At 42.2% G+C, this 17,822-nt stretch overlaps 1 protein-coding gene across 1 annotated transcript in view; it reads right to left on the bottom strand.

Annotated features, from left to right (window-relative positions):
• The window catches only part of fto (FTO alpha-ketoglutarate dependent dioxygenase), a 114,915-nt gene that overhangs the window by 51,480 nt on the left and 45,613 nt on the right, over window positions 1-17,822 (bottom strand). The window contains exon 8 of the mRNA XM_086264006.1: window positions 10,686-10,810. Within this exon, the coding sequence (XP_086120132.1) occupies window positions 10,686-10,810 (125 nt within the window). The remainder of the gene's footprint in view (window positions 1-10,685; window positions 10,811-17,822) is intronic.

Raw genomic sequence — 17,822 nt, 5'->3', positions numbered from 1 at the left:
CACTTCGTTGTGCCTTCAAAGAGCTGATTTTTCACTTCTTCTACAACAAGCTTAACACAGTAGCTTTCGAGAGTGAACACAGTCTGGGCGCTGCAATAAAACCTGAAAAAAGTAAGTGATGTTTCAGCAAGTGATATATGTGCAGTAAGGCAAAGAAGCAATTACGTGCAAGTGGACACGACAGCAAAACCTCTGGGGAAAATGCGTAGGAGCGGAATGCACCCTATTTGTCACCATTGCGATTTACAACATGCAAATATTAGTGCATAGCTGGATGTGGGCTTGGTAGAGATGAAAGTCTGTGATATGCAACTCTGCAAACCATAAATCTAACAATACATGCTTAAATACCTTGCATAACCCAACTCGCTAAAGTACGCTAACAGTTACAATATCAGTTTACCTCTCACCTTGAGCGTAAACACACACAGACACCTGGCGATGCAGTATACACCTGGCCTAGCCACACCTGCTCAACAAGGCGGTCAGATGAATCAGTCAATTCATTAACACACAGCGCAGTTTCCACAGAACTGAAAGTATTCTTAAATTCTTACTCAACTATTCAGGTATGTGCCCGCGAGACAGAAATGTACACACAGAGATGCACAGAGCGTGTGCAGGTGTGCCTCCTGTTGCGGTTTCTGGCCTCCTGACACAGCTCTGACCTCTGTGAGAAAGACTTACAGCTCCAGCCCTCCAGCTGGAGAAGTGATGACCTGAGAACCCAACAATCTAAGACATTCATCCTCCTGTCCTTGTCTCCTTCCTGCCTGCCTGCTGTAGTGTGTCTTGAATGGGAGACATGCAGAGGTAGGTCAGCCTGCCTGACTGGACAAATTTGCTATCTTTCAAATCACTTCTATATTTCTTAGCTTGATATTTTAAAACTTTTTCATTTGACATCTTTTACCCCTTACAACTCCTTTGATAACCAAATTAATACATGTATGTCTGACATCTTTTTGTTACAGGTACCACTGAGAGTCAGGGCTCTGAAGCATTTAATAAAGATTCCCGTAATTTAACACAGATTTTTTTTTAATTGAGTATTTTTTTCTTCACATGTAAAAACATGTGCTGGGCTCTTGCTTAACTCATAAGAGAAACTGAAAACTGAGGAGAAGTTGTTTCCCTATAAGAAGGATGGCCTTATGGGTAAATGGTGTGACGTCAGTTCAGCATTGTGGTACATGAGGGTGTGTTTAGCACAAGAAGTGCCATTAACAGTTTTGATCCACAGATATAGCTTGCCTATATTTCACTCTGTTCTCTGTTTGAAACCTAAAGAACAAGTAAGTGTAGGCCTCATCTGTGCACAGTTACACAGTTGTTCTGCCTATTCCAAATAAATGCATATGGTATAAAAAAAAGTAGTAAAAAATATGTGACAGGCCATAGATGATGTAGTTAAGGGCCAAGTTTGATTTCATTCATACCATCTCTAATATGTGTTGACGTACTTGCATCTCATTCATTTCTGTTTTGCACTTAAAGACTATGTAACATATAAATACCACATACCCTTGAGCAAATATGCTCCAACTAGCATTAAGAAAAGCTGTCCCATCTGCAGCAGGGGTTGCCATACATGTCAAACGTAAAGCAGGGAAACTCGAGCCTCTGTTGAAACATCCGGTGCAGGCTGCTGTAAAATAAATGATGCTGTTAGCTGCAGTCTCGCAGGTGAAATGTGCTGCTGCTACAATTATTCTAATGCCAGCATGCCAGAATGCTAGTGCTACCAAATGCTGCTGTCAACCCAGGGGTTTAATTAGTTTGGCACGTGTGCCACTTATAATCACCTGCCATTACCAGTTCTGGCTGCATCTGCTTACACGTCTGTCAGTGGCGTGCAGGCTGTATATGTGTGTGTATAGGTCTGTGGCTGGGTTCATAAGGATATATTTTGGCAACAGAAAACAGGCCTGAACGGTTGCTGTACTTGTACGGGCTCTCTATAATGTCTATATTTTAATATACAGACATAAGGAGGAGACAGATAACTAAAAAATACAGGAGTCCTTTCTTTCAAGTGTATATTAAAAGGCTTTCTAGAGTATCTGTCAACTACAGCGAGGACAATTTTATTAGTGGTACAGACTTGTCAGTAGGCCATCTGTACACATACATTGTGAAAACAGAAGGGAGCAAGGCTTGGTAGTGTCAAACTGCATTGTGAATAGAGCTACACCTCAGGCTGAATACATCACATTGTGATTTCATGAGAGCTGGAAGAGGAGGAAGAAGAAAAAAACTTCAGGGCAGCGAGTGAATCTCGACCCAAAACAGGAGAAATGGAAGTTAAAAGTGAATCGTTCACTCCCCCTGGCGTAGCAGTGGCTACCTCTAGGGCTGGAGGAGGAGGAGGAGGAACAGGAGGAGAAGAGGAGCCCTGTGGCTCCCACAGTCATGTGACTACTGAGCACAGTATCTGAAGGATGGACCCCAGGCTGTGTACTTAACAGCTCATGAGTGTGTGCGTGAATGTGTATACACATGGTTTCACACATTTGTGTGTAATGTATGTCTTTGTGCAGCAGAGCACATACACAGATTCCCACTGACTCAGTTCTTGAGAATCACCTATGCCTGCTACAATACAATAGCTCTAACTATCCCTATTATTTTCAGAAAGTTCCCATTTAGCACTAAACCAAGGCTTTAATATTGTGCCCCCTCAAAAACATCTGTTGGGGACTTGTGTGGCTACACTAATTACAAATATCTCCAGTAATCCGCAGCTGATAAGAGAGCCATTACTCCACAAGACATTTATCACTATGGGATTGATGACCCATTTCAGAAGCTGCCTTTGTACAGGGAAGTGAAATCGCTGATATCCCTTTTATCCAACATCACTGCTGAAGCCTTCCATTCGTCAGGAGGCAAGCTAGTTAGAATTGTAATTAACAGCTATGGACTTTGGCCCTAATAGAATTTTTGCAGGAAACTGCAGATTGACATAGGCGGGGATGGAGGGGATTGTACAGTGTTTTTCTTTTCTTTTCTTACTAATTGCCACTTTGAGACGCTGTCTGTCGAGAGAGAGGCGCTCTATGCTGCGTAAAGAAAGCGTCAAAGCAGCACAGCTTCCCATTTTCCAGAGGCATGATTTATGTACACTTGTAGATATGTAAGCACGATTTATGTACACGTGTAGATACGTAAGCACGTGCATTTAGCCATGTGCTTTCACAAATACACAAACACAATTACATAGGTCAAACACAAAATGCACATCTCTAATCGAATTCACAAGTTACAGGTTTATTCTGAATCTTTTCATTCAAGCATGCATAGTGGCTTGCACACCCACCCACCTAGACATGCAAAAAAGTGGAGCAGCAGATGATCACAGTAGGTAAGGACTAAAGGTCTGGCCACCTGCCGGCCACGTCCCGTCTTTGTAGCAGTAATGAACACAGACAGCTTGGGGACGGCCCTCCTAGCTTGTCCCCCCTTCTAGCCTCCCTGCTTCAGGGCAAAGCTGGGGGCCCTGGGGTGACAGAAACGCCAGAGATGTTCCACTCACTGACAGGTAGGTCCTACCTGGCCAACCTGCTGTACACATTTGCCACGCAACACACACACAAACACAGGGACAAAGACGTGCATGCATTAGTGCCATATATATATGTGCACGTTGTAACTGCTCACACGTGGTAATGTTCCTATGCATATGCACAAACTGAAGAACACACCAACACACATACACACACACACACACACACACAAGCTGACCCGGTGTAATTCCTCCAGCACACGGCTAGTGACAGGAGCAGCTGCGGCCGCTACGGCAGACAGATGAAATTTTCATAACTATCTCCTCCAACTTCCATCCTCACCTTCAGGATAATTTATGACCTGCCTGCCAGCCTTGAAGAGACAATATGCTTGCTATGAAATGAAGTGTTCCAGCAGTGTAGGTTATAATTAACAGAGAAGGGGAGAAAGATGTGTGTATAAGGAGTGGGAGGGCTGGAGGGCTCCCCAGGTGGGGTGGTTATGGTAGATGGGATCAGGGAAAAAGGGAAAGGATGGAGCATGTGGCGTGCACACATGTAAAATCTACATATGTGTGTATTTAAATACCGCATACATTGCTGCAGTTAGCTCTGTGACTCCAGCATTAAACAGCAGCACAAAAGTAATTAACCTCCCAAAAAAAAGTGCCTGTAATAAACAAAATCCAAAACACAATGAAATCTTAGAAGCATCTGTTAAACAGATTGTCTCTGTGTTAAATGAGGCCTCCACATCCCATTATTCTTTATCATGGTTCCCAGTGGTACAGTTTCAACTAACATATTGATTTAAATAAAACTGGTTCGTACAGAGGGCCAAATAAGCACCTTCACAGTACTCAAAAACAAACTCGATTTAGAGCAGATACACAGTAAAAACTGTGATTTCTGTGAGCACAACTTCCATCTTCTCATAACGTTATGTTCTCAATGTTTGTTTCACATGCATGCCACACATCCTCACCCAATCATGCTCTATCAGCTCTATGGGATGTTGGGTTTGACCAGAAAGAATGTCCTGGTTTTCCTGACTACCAGTAAAACAGGCCCAAAACTACCCCACCCCTTACCACACTGTCTATTCCAAACACAAATCTTGTTTCCATATTAAAAAGGCAGCTTTTAATGGGCAGCTGTCTGTGCAACAAGTGTGTTTAAATGGCTGTGGGACTTTTAATGACATTTTCAACTCTCTCTTTCCCGCTTTCTTTGCCGCATTTCTTTGCCAAGTTCTTACTGTGAAAGGCATAATTATGAAAATACTGTTTTCATTTGTGAATCAAGTCAAGGATAAGCAGAGGAATTTAACAAAAGAGAGTATGAGTGCGATACTGACTGCTGCTGATGTGAGCCTTCTGTTCCCACAGCAAACCACAGAATGAGTGAAAGCATGTACCTTAACAACTAATTACTAACTCGCATGAGAAACAGGCAGCATAGAGATAAGTGCATATTTACATGGGTAAAATTTGTTTATGCCGTAAGTAGAAGGTAAATAAATACAATCACCTGTCATCTCGTTCAAAACAAATTAATGCAAGAATAAGGCATACTCTGATGTACTTTCTAGCCTGGGAGCAAACTAAGATGGGAGGACGATTACTACGGAAACAGCAGCTGTGAGGTTCTGCTGAGGTCAGGACATGTCATGCATAACTGACTGATTGCTTAACAGGGGTGGGTGCATGAGAGAAGAACTCATAATTTACAATCAAGCGCACACAAACACACACCTCACAAACACCCAGGCCGCAGACAATCTCGCTGCACGAACGTAACTGGTCTAAGGGACCACACAGACATGTTTTAGATAAAGACAGACAAATTAGATGACAGAGTCTTAGGCAAACCACTGCGCTTGCGCTAATTACAGGCTGGCCGGCGATAAAAGAGGCAGATGACATGTCCTTATTTGTTTTCTCCCTCAGTGCCCAGAATAAAGTAAACACAGCGATGTAGATGACGGCAAAAGTAGGTGGTACAAAGAAAAAGGCACACAGACAAAGGTACAGAACACGGCTGCGGGTTGGGAGTTCAGCCCACCACACACACAGGTGTTTACCCACCACTGCAGGAGAGAAACCCTTAGGGTAAGGAGATACAAGTATGCACCCAGCAAAACTACTGGCTTGTAACACGTGCCAAGGAAAACAAACTGGGCCAGCCCTGTCTGTTCTGTTTGCAAAACAGGACCACTGTTGTGAGAGTGATGAAGATGTAAATGTGGGGCTGTTGTCTGGGAGATCTGATTAACCTGTCACCTCGAGTTGCAACTTACATCACGCAGGCACAGTTGACAACATGCCCGGATTGACCTGCCCCAAACCAGACCACTGGTTTAATGCCAGTACAAACATCACCACCGCACCGCTAATTAAACCTATTTATTTAAGATCTGATGCCACCTTCTCTGCACTGCACCCTACAATCTCTGTTTTCCAAAATCATGCACATCATAGACATGTGGCTGTGAAGTCAAATGAAAAAGTCATGTAATGACAAATTTTTTAGAACAATAACACATGGACACATGGCAGATTTGATAGATTGATGGGAACTTGTGTCTGTAAACACTTGAGTGAGTTATCTATGTCATGAGCAATCCCAGTGTGGTGCCACCACTTCTAAAACTTTTAGTAGACCTGTTTGTCTTTATCATGGACACGAGACTGACAATCTTTCCAACTCCCATCTGGTACAGAGGGACCTCCATTGTCTCCGAGCTCCCTCTCTCGCCCCAGCACGGGAATCAGGGCGGGGTCTGTCAGAGACAACACAAAAGAAATGTCACCACTCTGAGAATGAAGTGCCAGCCGAGGAAGGTCTCTCTCCTTTCTCTGTCACTATGCATCTCTACAGGGGTGCAACTGGTAGCTGACAAGACTGTTGGGGTCATCCCTGGCTGGGCACAGCTTCAACTTCAGCTCTCTAGCCCCTGCTGGCCCTGAGTGACCCGTGGGTTTGATGACAGACTGGACCTTTTGTGTAGAAGCGGCCTGTCCAGGTGAGGACAACAGTGGATGACAATGGCAGGAAACATAAAGCCGATAGAGGCTGGGAGACAACCCTACGGGGTCATGGGTCAAACTGGACAGCTGAGTGATGAGTGCAGCTGTGAACACGTGGACCTCCTTCTCTGCCCTTTTAACTCTGCTTGCCATGTCAGCTGATGTTTCCTTTGTCTTAGGATAAAGACCTCACTAACTTTCAGCACACTGGAGAAAAGTAGTAAACACAGACAACAGATGTATTACGCCACAAATTCTGATTGTACAGCTATGACAATGACATCCATCCCAACCTGTACAGTGTTATAAGCTCCTTTTCAAGAGGTCACTAGAATACAATTACAACAGGACACTTGTCAAAAATTATTTTTAAACTGTGAATTAGTTTATTTTTGAACTAAGGTAGAAACTAAATATAAAGAATGTTACTAAACATACAAGAAACTAGATATTATCTAACTTTAACATAAAAAATCTATTGTTTAAAAGAGAGAAAACCTAGTTGTACGCATTTATTTATGTAGTCCATTATCACAGCAAGCTTTGCAGTGTAAGATAGTGTATGTCCGTCATTGCTTATTCTCATTTGGTATGAATCCAAAATGCTGCTAATTTGCAGCAGTTTCAAGGATTCAGTAACAAATTTGTTCAGTCTTTGTTGTCCTCCATTCTATAATCCGAGGAGAACAGCAACTGTAGCATAAATAAAGAGGCCTATTTTAAACCTTGTAATGTATTACCACCCCAGTGCCTCCAAACTACACCCTGTTCACACATCCTGAGCTGTCCAACTGTTTCCAGTGCCAAAGGTCAATGACTGCCTACTCTCCTACTGGCCCACACTCAGAGATGGGAAGACAGGGTTGCCAAGTCAGGCACAAACCCTGCTTTGGATCATAAACACCTCCGTCTGTCTACCCTCCTCTTTTCTACTCCACAGAGGTGAGTTAGGTTTTCACTCTGTTAATCTTTCACTTCAGGCCTTCTCGCTTTTACATTGGCCCACTGGAGAACATAGAAGGGGAATGAAAGAGGGGTAGTAAAGGATAAGAATGGATAAAAGAGCAGGAAGAAAAAGCCATAGAGAGGGCCAGATGGGCACCTTCACAGTCCATTTATCAAACCCAATGTGGCCCTCCCCTCCCCTCCCTACTGCTCTCATGTCCTAAACCCCCATGTAATTCTGTAATGATTTTCATTATCATATAATGACCTTACAAAGCCTACAGCAGTTTGCATGGTCAGTACAAAACTCGCAGCTGTTCCCTTCAGTATTTGCTTGCTGGCTGTGACAAAGCTTTTTGTTGTTGTTGTTGTTATTTTTTCTAATGCCCAGAGCAGTGACCTCTAGGTTTTGCAAGGTCAGCATGAGGTCACCTCATCCAGGATATTCAACAGTAGCCACACTGTAAGCACACAGACTGAAGACAGCGTCTAAAAATGCATAATGAGCATTGACAGCAAGATAAAACAAAACAATTCTCTAAATATACTGCAGAAGACTGCAGGCTGAAGAATTTTCTGTGTATGTACTTCCAGTGTGGATCCTTCATTACCTTTGTTAAACCAAAAACCTTCCTGGTGCCACTGGGATGTGCCATTTTCTATCCTAATGGAGCTGCTCCCTAGAGGTTGCGTCTTGCTCTTCAATCTGCACTTCCTGTGTGGCATACTGAACTGCTCTGCTGCGGCACAGTCACCCACCCATATAATAATCCATCTATTTCCAGGGTACTCACGGGGCATTTACCAAAGGGACATGGAGGGCAGCATCTATCAAAGAATTCACCATGTGCATCAGGAAAACCCAGTTACCAGAAAAGCTCATAAGAATAAAAAAGCTCTCATAACTTCGTTGGCTCAGAGTGAATGAATGGACTGCTTCCACTAGCACGGTGAGAGCAGGCATCACTCACTCTGAGTGCCTATAAGTCAATGGTGAAGAACCACTGGTCACCGGCTCCAATTCCTCTTTCTTTCCTTCTTGCTTGTACTAAAAATGGCTCGCAGGCAGACAATGGCAGCTGGTAGGCTGAAGTTCCACAGCAAAGAATGCTACTTTAACTGGTGTTTTAGAAACAAAAGTCAGTGAGAAACTTAATCAATCAGCGCTGCTTGTTTATGTTTATGGGCCTCTAGCAAAAGTCATCAATCATGCTTTTTTTTTGTTCCTTTTTCCATTATATTTTTGCAAGTATTATATGCTGAATGGAAACCATGGAAACAAAAGGCAGTGTTATGATGAAAGCTTGCCTGTTGAATATTGTGTGGAAACTTAATTAGAACGCTAAATATAAAAAAGCAACAAAATGAATCAGCAAATTAATTTTAGTCCTATTTTAGTGAATGCTTTTATGAAAATAAATGATGGTTTGAATACATCTGACTGGAGTGCACTACAATTCCCTCACTCTGCGTCTTCTGTAATAAAGTGCTTCTTTAATTCAAAATAACGACTTTGCCTCTTAGTAGTATGCATGAAGAAATTAAAACTTTTTCATGCTCAACAAAGTCGAACAATCCCTGACCCTCATCAAATTGCTTATCAGTACCAGTACTTCCCACTTAACATTGCGCATAGCTATGTGTTTAGTTTTGTGAAAATGCTATCTGTTGACAGCCACTTGACAGCATGACCCCTGGCTTTTCTGTAAGAGAGGGTGGTGTAGTTTAGGGATAGACATAGAATGTGTGTAAGGGGAAGAAGAGGTATCAGGAGCAGCTGGAGTTCAAACATATTGTGTGGGACATGTGCCTTCCACCAAAACTAATCTAATCAGTCTTTCACTGCTGATAGAGTAAACGTCTGTCTGCTCTGCCGGCAAGGGCTGAGCATTTCCTGTCCCAGCCAGTGATGCTGGTTGTCAGCATCTTAGGGTGGGCTGAGCAAAATGTAGGGTCAGACATTGTTAGCTGGTGGTAACATCACATTGTGGGTGGTGCGGGAGAACTGCGATGGTAGGGGACAGTTCTGATGTTCACTTGAGGGTGGGGGTGGCGAGATGGTTTCTAGCTTTCAGCACATGCCGCTGGAATGCACTATCAGAGCAGGCCCTACATCAGAGTTGTGAGGCACTGGGCGTTGACACAGCAAAGCAAGGTGTGTGGAAACAGCCTGTTTACAAGACTCATCTGGATGGGACAAATCTAAGGGTCAACTAGAGGGGACAATGCAAAACATAGAACAGAAGAATAGAGTGCCTTAGAAATATGAGGGCGTAAGCACAACAGGAATTTAACATGAAGTTTTCAAAAGAAAATGGATTTGTAGCCTTTGAATTATCTTCCTGCCGCTTTGCTTTCACTAAGGTTTAGTGAAATGTCTATTCTCACATATGGGTTCTTGTCCGCATGTAACTCTGAGGTCAAAACTATTGAAAGAGACAATAAAGAGTATAGCAAATGTGAATGTAGTGGTCATGTGTATATGTAGTGTTTGTATGTGTCCGTGTATGTGCTGGCGGAGAGAGTAAATGGCTAAAACTAACAGCTAAAACAACACTGGTGCATGTGTGAGGCCCTTCTTTATCTGAATGGATAACCGACGTTCTAACCCCTGTGCTCTCCTTCTTTATCTGGAGGGAAGGAAGTGATTGGGCCTATCCAAGACACATGTGTCATTGTGATAACTGTGATAACCGCCAGGCCCGAGGACCTCAAACCAACACCAACCACACCATTGCATATCTCTGGAATTCACACCGATTCACTGAAAATGAATGATCAATGCACATTGAAGCAATGTAGGCCTGATGTGTCACCTTTTGCAACTCGTTTTTATTTTGTTTGATGATGTGATCACAGTTAATAAATCTCTTAACTGAGAACTAGATATTGACACATTTTACTACTGCAACAACACTACACGAGCTATAATAATAGCTCTGGGTTTGCAAGTGAAATGAGGTGAAATGAGATATTATCTTTGCTTTCTGCCTTGGTTTGTGTAATCTTGAGGAAATCACAGCAACATGCATGCATTACTTATATTTGATCAAATCAGTTTAGAAAATTAATAAACGTTATTATTGGAGTGTGATGGCATTTCCATTTAAAATAGGGACTCATAACTGATAGACTACATATCAACAGATGTTTGTTTTTTTTGAAGATCAATGGAAGTAACAAAGTTGGTGGTATATTGTGTTACCTGTCTCTCCATGTCTGTCTTTGCTGGTGTCTGTCTGTCAAAGCAGACAGCAGGATCTCTGCCATCTCCCTCCTTCCTTCTTCTGCTTGGTCTTCCTCCTCCACTGCAGCCAGGAAAAGCATAGTCTGGATAAAAAAACAGCAGCAGAAGTGGAAATAGGCGGTTCAAAATAGAACTGAATGGAAATATGTGAAATACCAGTAGAAATGGGAAAACTTCAGTAGAAAGTGGACAGGTAGAGAAGCACCATTAAAAAGTGCTTTAAATAACAGTGGTTGTTTAAACCCCACTACAGTGATTTACTCTATTAAATTCTACCCTAAATACTAAACAGAAAACTTGCAAAATTGGGTAGAAAGACCTGAAGTGAATCCTGGCGTGCTTGTGCTTCTATCCTTAGTTTAGAAATTGCACAGCTCTGAGCCAAGACTCAATTATACCATCCCTAGGATGACAGCATGCAGTAAGTCTAGTATAAAGTCAGTTTCACATCAGAGGATGGGCAAATTACACCAAATATTAGAGTGCGAGTCAATTAATCACGTCCTGCACAGCACAGTGTAATGTGTGAGTATCCCCCTGTTGAACATGAATTACAGGCTGGCTTAAAGTGTGACGTGGCACATCAGTGATAATCGGAGACATCCCTGCAAACCTTCGCCTCCAAGTCCTCCGCAGCCTCTAAGCTGGTTGAGAAGGAGTCAAATGAAAAAGGATCTGGCAGCCCAAATTAAATGCAGTGCTGTCAGCCACACTCAAATCCCTCTTTCCCCTCACCGTCTCCCTCTTCTTCTCTACCCTTCACAGACTCTCTCCCTCTCTGAATATCCTTAAATGTCTCCCCCCTCCTTTGCCAAGCCTCTGAGAAGTGATGGATCTGTAACTCTGACTGACTCTGACGCCTTGTTAAGAACAGTCTCTTCCTGTCACATCCACCAGTCAAGCACGTTCATTTCTTCCCATTAACAGTCACTCGCTTCCCCAGTCATCCAACCTTCTTTTCAAAAAACCCACTATGTAAGGGAACCTTCATTTCTTCCCCTCACCCTGTTTTTTAATCCCTTTCTGACAATACACCTGTCTGTCTTAATTCATGTGAAGATACGTTTGATTGTCTCTCTGTGTGTGCGTTTCCAAAGGAGAGCAGTAATATGCTTACTTTCTCTACAGCACACAGGACAGGTGTCAAAACATGTGGTGGTGTGTGACTGATTATACCTGACTCAGAGGAGACACCAAAGATTAAGGTGACCAGGAGGAGGCAGGGCCGGCTGTACTCCCTATGGAAACTGTGCCTTTCAGTTTGGATCAAACCCTGTCCTCCTGGGATGAGTGACAGGCTAAGAAAGTGCCAGAAAGTGTATTCAGACTGTATCACCATCTCAGCTGGTAGACATCACATTGCCATGCTGACCGTGTAGCACAACGCTGAAGAGAAGTGATTCACAGTTGATCTGAAACTTGCTCTAAGGTGCTTCTAAGCTTGCTTCAACTCTTCCCAAAGCTGACTTTGGATCAAAATGAATAACAGGGAAAGACTGCACATCCATCCATCCTTTTCTGCTTCCAACTGCCAGGGGTTGGAGCTTTCATAGGGCCACAGGCAGGGTACACCCTGGACAAGTCCAGCCTATCGTAGCCACATTTTTAAAATGCTAAATTATGTTGCATACACTTTACTCAAGTGAATCTTTGTTTTTTTCACCCAACTCAATAATTCCACTAAACACTACCTAAACAACCTCTGCTTTTGTTGGGGTGTGTATATATTTATGAGTGTGTATCGAAAGCTTCTATTTGTTCTCTACAAATTTTTGTGAGTACAGTGTAGATTTTTGTGAGTAGAGGTGTCCCTCTTATAATTTAAATCTGTGTTAGCAAGTCTCTTCCCTACAAAAATCGGTGAATGTCTGTTTGCACGGATAACTTTGTGCATGTATGATCTAGTGTTTAGAAGACCCAGTGCTGAGAGAGGCCTTCAGGTTTAGCCCCAGGCTGATCCCCGGGCCATTTAGACACCCTGCTGGTTGTTTACTGGTCAAGCCCAACCTCAGTCAGACTCAGCCAGATCACAGTCCTTTATCTCTGGGTCTGTGTTAGGACTAATCAGCCCCCTCTTTTCTTGTATTTACCCTTCGATGACAGTAGCTGTCCTCAGTCTACACCTCTCTCAACCTGACGCTGACCACAGATGTCCCCCTGACCCAGGCCACATTACAAGGTGAATGAGAGGACAAGACGTTCCTTGGTACTCTTTTCATTGGTCCCCAGACCCCATATTCAACCCTGTCTATTTTACTAAAGTTAGGCATAAACATTTCCGGGCCTGTGCAGAGGTGGGGAAGATAAACAAACATGCAGCCAAGCTGAGGTGATATTTTGGTTAGTGGAGAGCTAGAGTGATGATAGTGTTCCAAGCGAAGGCTGGCTGGTGGGCAGCCTGGGGCAGCTCACTAACACCTCGAGCCAGGACTGTATCTTAACACCAACAAGCATCTGTCTAGTCTATCACATAAGGGCATGTCACTCATTCAACATAGAATAATACAATAGGAAGATTGTTGCTGCACATAGAGCAATATGATTTAGATCCTTTATAATGCAACAGAGGAGCTGTGAGTGGTCACATAAGAGCTAAGAAGCTGAAAGGCAAGAAGGTTAAAAAAAAAAAAAAAAGATGCATGCACAACTGAAAGTTTGCACTCCATAAACCAGACCTACTAGCTGACCACCAGAGTGTCAGAGAAACTCTTAACACCCAATGAAAATGCCTTAGCTGACTTTATCCCAGGACTTTCCGGGTACTCCAAGTACTCTTAAGCTCACTGGCACTCTCTTTTAGGGAACCTTTCATGTCTGCAGGCCACAAATGCTTCAATTCCAAAATGAGCTCCCTTATTAACTTGTTTAAAAGACAGAGGTGAATTCTAGACGAGAACACCATCTAGATGATGACTAGATACCTAAAATAGGAAGGAGGTAAACAAACTCACAAGTAACACTAAACATTCCAGAAATTTGGCTGGTGGCTGGTGTTAATTTGCCACAATAGTGCCTCCCAGCCTAACTGCACCTCTGTCATACTGGCAACCTCCCCATAGGTCTCCTTGCCACTAGCATGTGTAACAGCCCAGCAAAAAGCCAGCAGACTCCCCAGTGTTTCTGTTTGCCAACATCTCACTGTGCCCATATGGAGGCAAGAATGGAGATAACTAGTAATCCTACTGGTTGTGACTGTTAAGCCATCACTGTGGACTTTAAACAAGATCCGGTCTCTATTACATAGTATTTCTATCATTTCAAAGGGTTTTTTATTGAGTGACTCATATTTGAATACTCCATGTGAAAATTAGGAAAATAATGAAAAAATAAAGGCGGTGCGGTCTGGGTTTGAATCCAACACCTGGCTGGTGGAGTTTGCATGTTCCTACTGTTGGTATTCCGGGTTCTCTCCGGGTACAAGATTAGGCTAGGTTATTGTCAATTCTAAATTGGCCATAGGTATTAATAACACTAAATTTGATAAAAGGAAGAGTATGGCTGGGTGAAAAAAATTTATATTTTTGTTGATAATTAACAGAAAGTGGTGGAACTCTTGCAAAGCTAAATGTTTCTGTTCAACAGGACAATGAGTCAGAGGTCTGCTAGTTTGAATTCTGAAAACGACTGACTTACAAGTGATAATAGTGCCGAGGGAATATACTTGAGAAACATACTAATATTGTATAAATGACAAAGATCTACCTTTTCAGACACACACAACAACAAGAAAGTTTAAAGTCAAAATTCATAATATAAATGTTGCTATATGCCAACATTTCTCCTTCTCGCGGCTGTATGTTACGTGTTCTCTTCTGTTCTCTCTCATTTGTCTTCTTTCAGATATTGTCCCCTTCCCTTGTTCATAAAAAGGTGTTTCTTTTTTTATTGTCAGTTTCTCTTGCAAGCACTCACATCACTTTGACGCAAGTTATTTTAAAAAATGCATTAACATCAACGGCTCACACAAGCACACACACACACACGCACACACAAAACCACACACTTCCTTTTCTCTCAGCTGTTTAATTTTTACTGTCCCCTTCCCACACCAAATCCAGCATAGCACTCCCGTTGCATGGTTAACACATTAGCAAATATATCAGGTTTTAAGATTTAACCCTTTTCTCCACATCTCCAGACACTCCATGGACTTTTGTGACAGTTTAAGTTCAGCTGCTCTGACACCTGATTTCATAGGCCCTAGCAATGAGAGTATGACAGACCCTTAGCTGCTTTCATCTCCCTCCTTACTCTAATACAAGAAACCAATATCACTTTGACCGCTGGTGGAAAAAGGCATTGAGCACCTTGCTCACAGGAATGGATAGTTTCTGGTCTCAGATGTAAACAACTGGGGAGCTGTGATCCTGGTAGGGCTCGCTCCAGTCTGGACAAGGGATCTGTGTATGTTTGCTGCATGCCACCAGCGAGTTTCACATTCAAAGTCATAAAAACTGTGTGTGTGCGTTAGTATGTGTGTGTATGTTTTTTTTTCCTTGCTTTGTGCCTACCATCACACGATTACAGATGGCTCAAAATTGAGGCATACCTGAAATGAAATTTACTCAGTTTCCATTACATAAGATTGGTTGATAGGGTGTGTGTGTGTGTGTGTGTGTGTGTGTTCGTGCGCGCTTGTGTGAGAGTGAGAGAGAAGAATGAAGGGTGTCAACACTGTTGATCGGGGTTGCTAGTGAATAAAATGAGAAATGCTTTATGAAAATGTTCACTCAAGAAAAATTTAAGGAAATCTTTATTTTGTATATTTATGTCTTTTTAAATCATCTGAGCAACGGTTAACAGTTTATACAATTGAAACATTCACACTGGCGGATTTCAAGGCTTTAAATTTACTCCCAATAAATTATTTTAAATCCTTTTGCAGACCTATAACAATAAAAAGACTGATATATTGCACCTTTTGTTTTCTATACAGTACACATTATGACTACTGCAATTTATTTTCTATGCCAAGATCTCTAAAACATTCAATTGAAACCTTAACAAGATTTATTTTTTTGATAAAACAAGATATTTCCCGCTTTGTGTGTGTGTTCTCGCAATCTCCGTGGTGACAGAAACCTAGGCCTTTCTGCCAGATTGACCTTTGCAAGGTCGCAGCTACCATCAATTATAGCAGCCAGTAAAATGGGGTTTGCTACACACAGCAGATTATATGGAGTGTAAAACATTAGAAAAATGTGTCTGAAACATCAGAGTAGCATGTCTGAAGTGACAAAGGGTGAGTGGGAATAGAGACAGTCCCAAAAAGGGAAGACCCCTGACAAGTGGTTTTGTTTGAAGGCATTGTGACACAGTCAAGTGGGCAGGGATGCTTTCTATGGGCCCACGGCAGTCCATCTTATGGACAGAATACAAGCAGGATGGAAGGACATATGCTTTGCACAGGGTCAAATGAAGCAGAACTCTCGGGCTTTTGTGGTGATCTCTTTTGGTGGCAAGAAGAAAAGCAAATCTGTTGTCAAGTTGTAGCCCAATGGGCCCACAAATATCACATAAAAATTCACCGGCCTGTTTTTTTGGGGTTTTTTTGCAAGGCTTTTGTCTTTGACCCATGGTAAGGAGTGTCCGTCCAGTTGGCCTTAATGGCTAAACCACATAGTTCTTAGTCTGAATGAGCTCTCCAGCACACTGTGGCAGGGGCTACACACGCACTTGTGAAAACGGCACACCGGCCTGGCTAGAACGCATAATCCATCCATCACAAGAAAGCTTTGAGAGGCGCTTTGACTAATTCAGGACAATGAAGACAGAGCTGGACAGAGATATTTGCGATGAGCGTGACACTCAAGCACCTTCTGTTCTGTTGAAACCCCCTTTCTCTCTTTCAGTATATGAAAGCTGAGTCTAGATTCTAGCTAGATAGCAGATTGTGATCGGCACCTCACTCTCCTGCCAGTAAAAAGCTTTTTGCTGACTGGGGCCAAAGCCAGCCTTTCTAAGCCCTGAAGTAACAGCGTTACACACAGCACCATACTTCAAGTCTTCAAAAATGCTAAACCAATAAAAAGGATTTCCATCCATCTAAACATGCTCACATAGAAGAATTTTGTTTGAGAGGGGGGATATGCCTGCAGGGGCTGAAATGTTCTGCTAACAAAGTTTTGATTGAGTAAGAGAAGTCTGAACACTAGTGATTCTTCAGTTTCTGAATCTGCCTGACAGGGCTTCTTATATGTCCAGTCTGACATCAAATTTGAATTACTGGTAGATGTACAGTGAAACAATGACTGTATCTTAAGTAGAACAGATTAAGATCTGCAAAATTATAGGCCATAAAATACAATTTAAGTGTTAGGTCTGTATAGTATCAGCCATGAAGGAAAGTTAGTTTTACACATGCCAGTTTTGTTTTTTGTTTTTCAACGTAATGGGTAATCAATAAATTCACTTTTGCATCACTGTCTGTAAATAACCTGTCTGTCTGTATTCTGCTTCATTCATATACACAAGAGTGGTACTGCACATGCCTTACACAATTCTATACATACCACATGGCGATACAGTAATCGTAAATGCCAAACACATAGCGCAGCGACATATAAGTAGATTATGGACTTGCATACTCTATAAGATTCTGTCTACTTCAAGCTGGCAGGGAAGTCAAAGACACCGTTGGAGCTTTTACATTCAACAATTTATGTTCAATAAAGCACCTATGCTCTTAAAAACTGTGGACTACACTGATATCATCTAATTAAGTAAAGGGAATTAAAAATGCACCTATCGTGTTCCTAATTATTGCCATGAATCGCAAATCTATTTTACATTGTATTCAGATATCAAAAGGCAGTCAAGTTCAAACTTCTTTTTTATGACATTTGTGTTTGCTTTTTGGTTGTATTTTTGGTTTAATCTTTCAACAAAGTGGCCCTCGCTGATCAGCGGCCAACCATTATTGCACATGTTGTGTGTTGAACCTTTTGATCAGCCCCAGAGGACTTTTTTAAAACAATCTGTTCTTTCAAATGCATTGCCATCAACTGGCAGCAGTGAAAAGGGAAAAACAAATAAAATACAGACTGGATCTAATATGTGTTTTTTCTGATTATCGCTATGGTCATTTATAGCTAA

The sequence above is a fragment of the Aulonocara sp. 'chitande type north' Nkhata Bay genome, linkage group LG1 (assembly GCF_057382095.1).
Source record: "Aulonocara sp. 'chitande type north' Nkhata Bay isolate Kocher_YH1m ecotype deep benthic linkage group LG1, A_spYH_male_GT1.1, whole genome shotgun sequence".
NCBI classification, from domain to species: Eukaryota; Metazoa; Chordata; class Actinopteri; order Cichliformes; family Cichlidae; genus Aulonocara; species Aulonocara sp. 'chitande type north' Nkhata Bay.
Note: the sequence above shows the minus strand (reverse complement) of the source record. Positions and strands in the feature narration are given on the sequence as shown.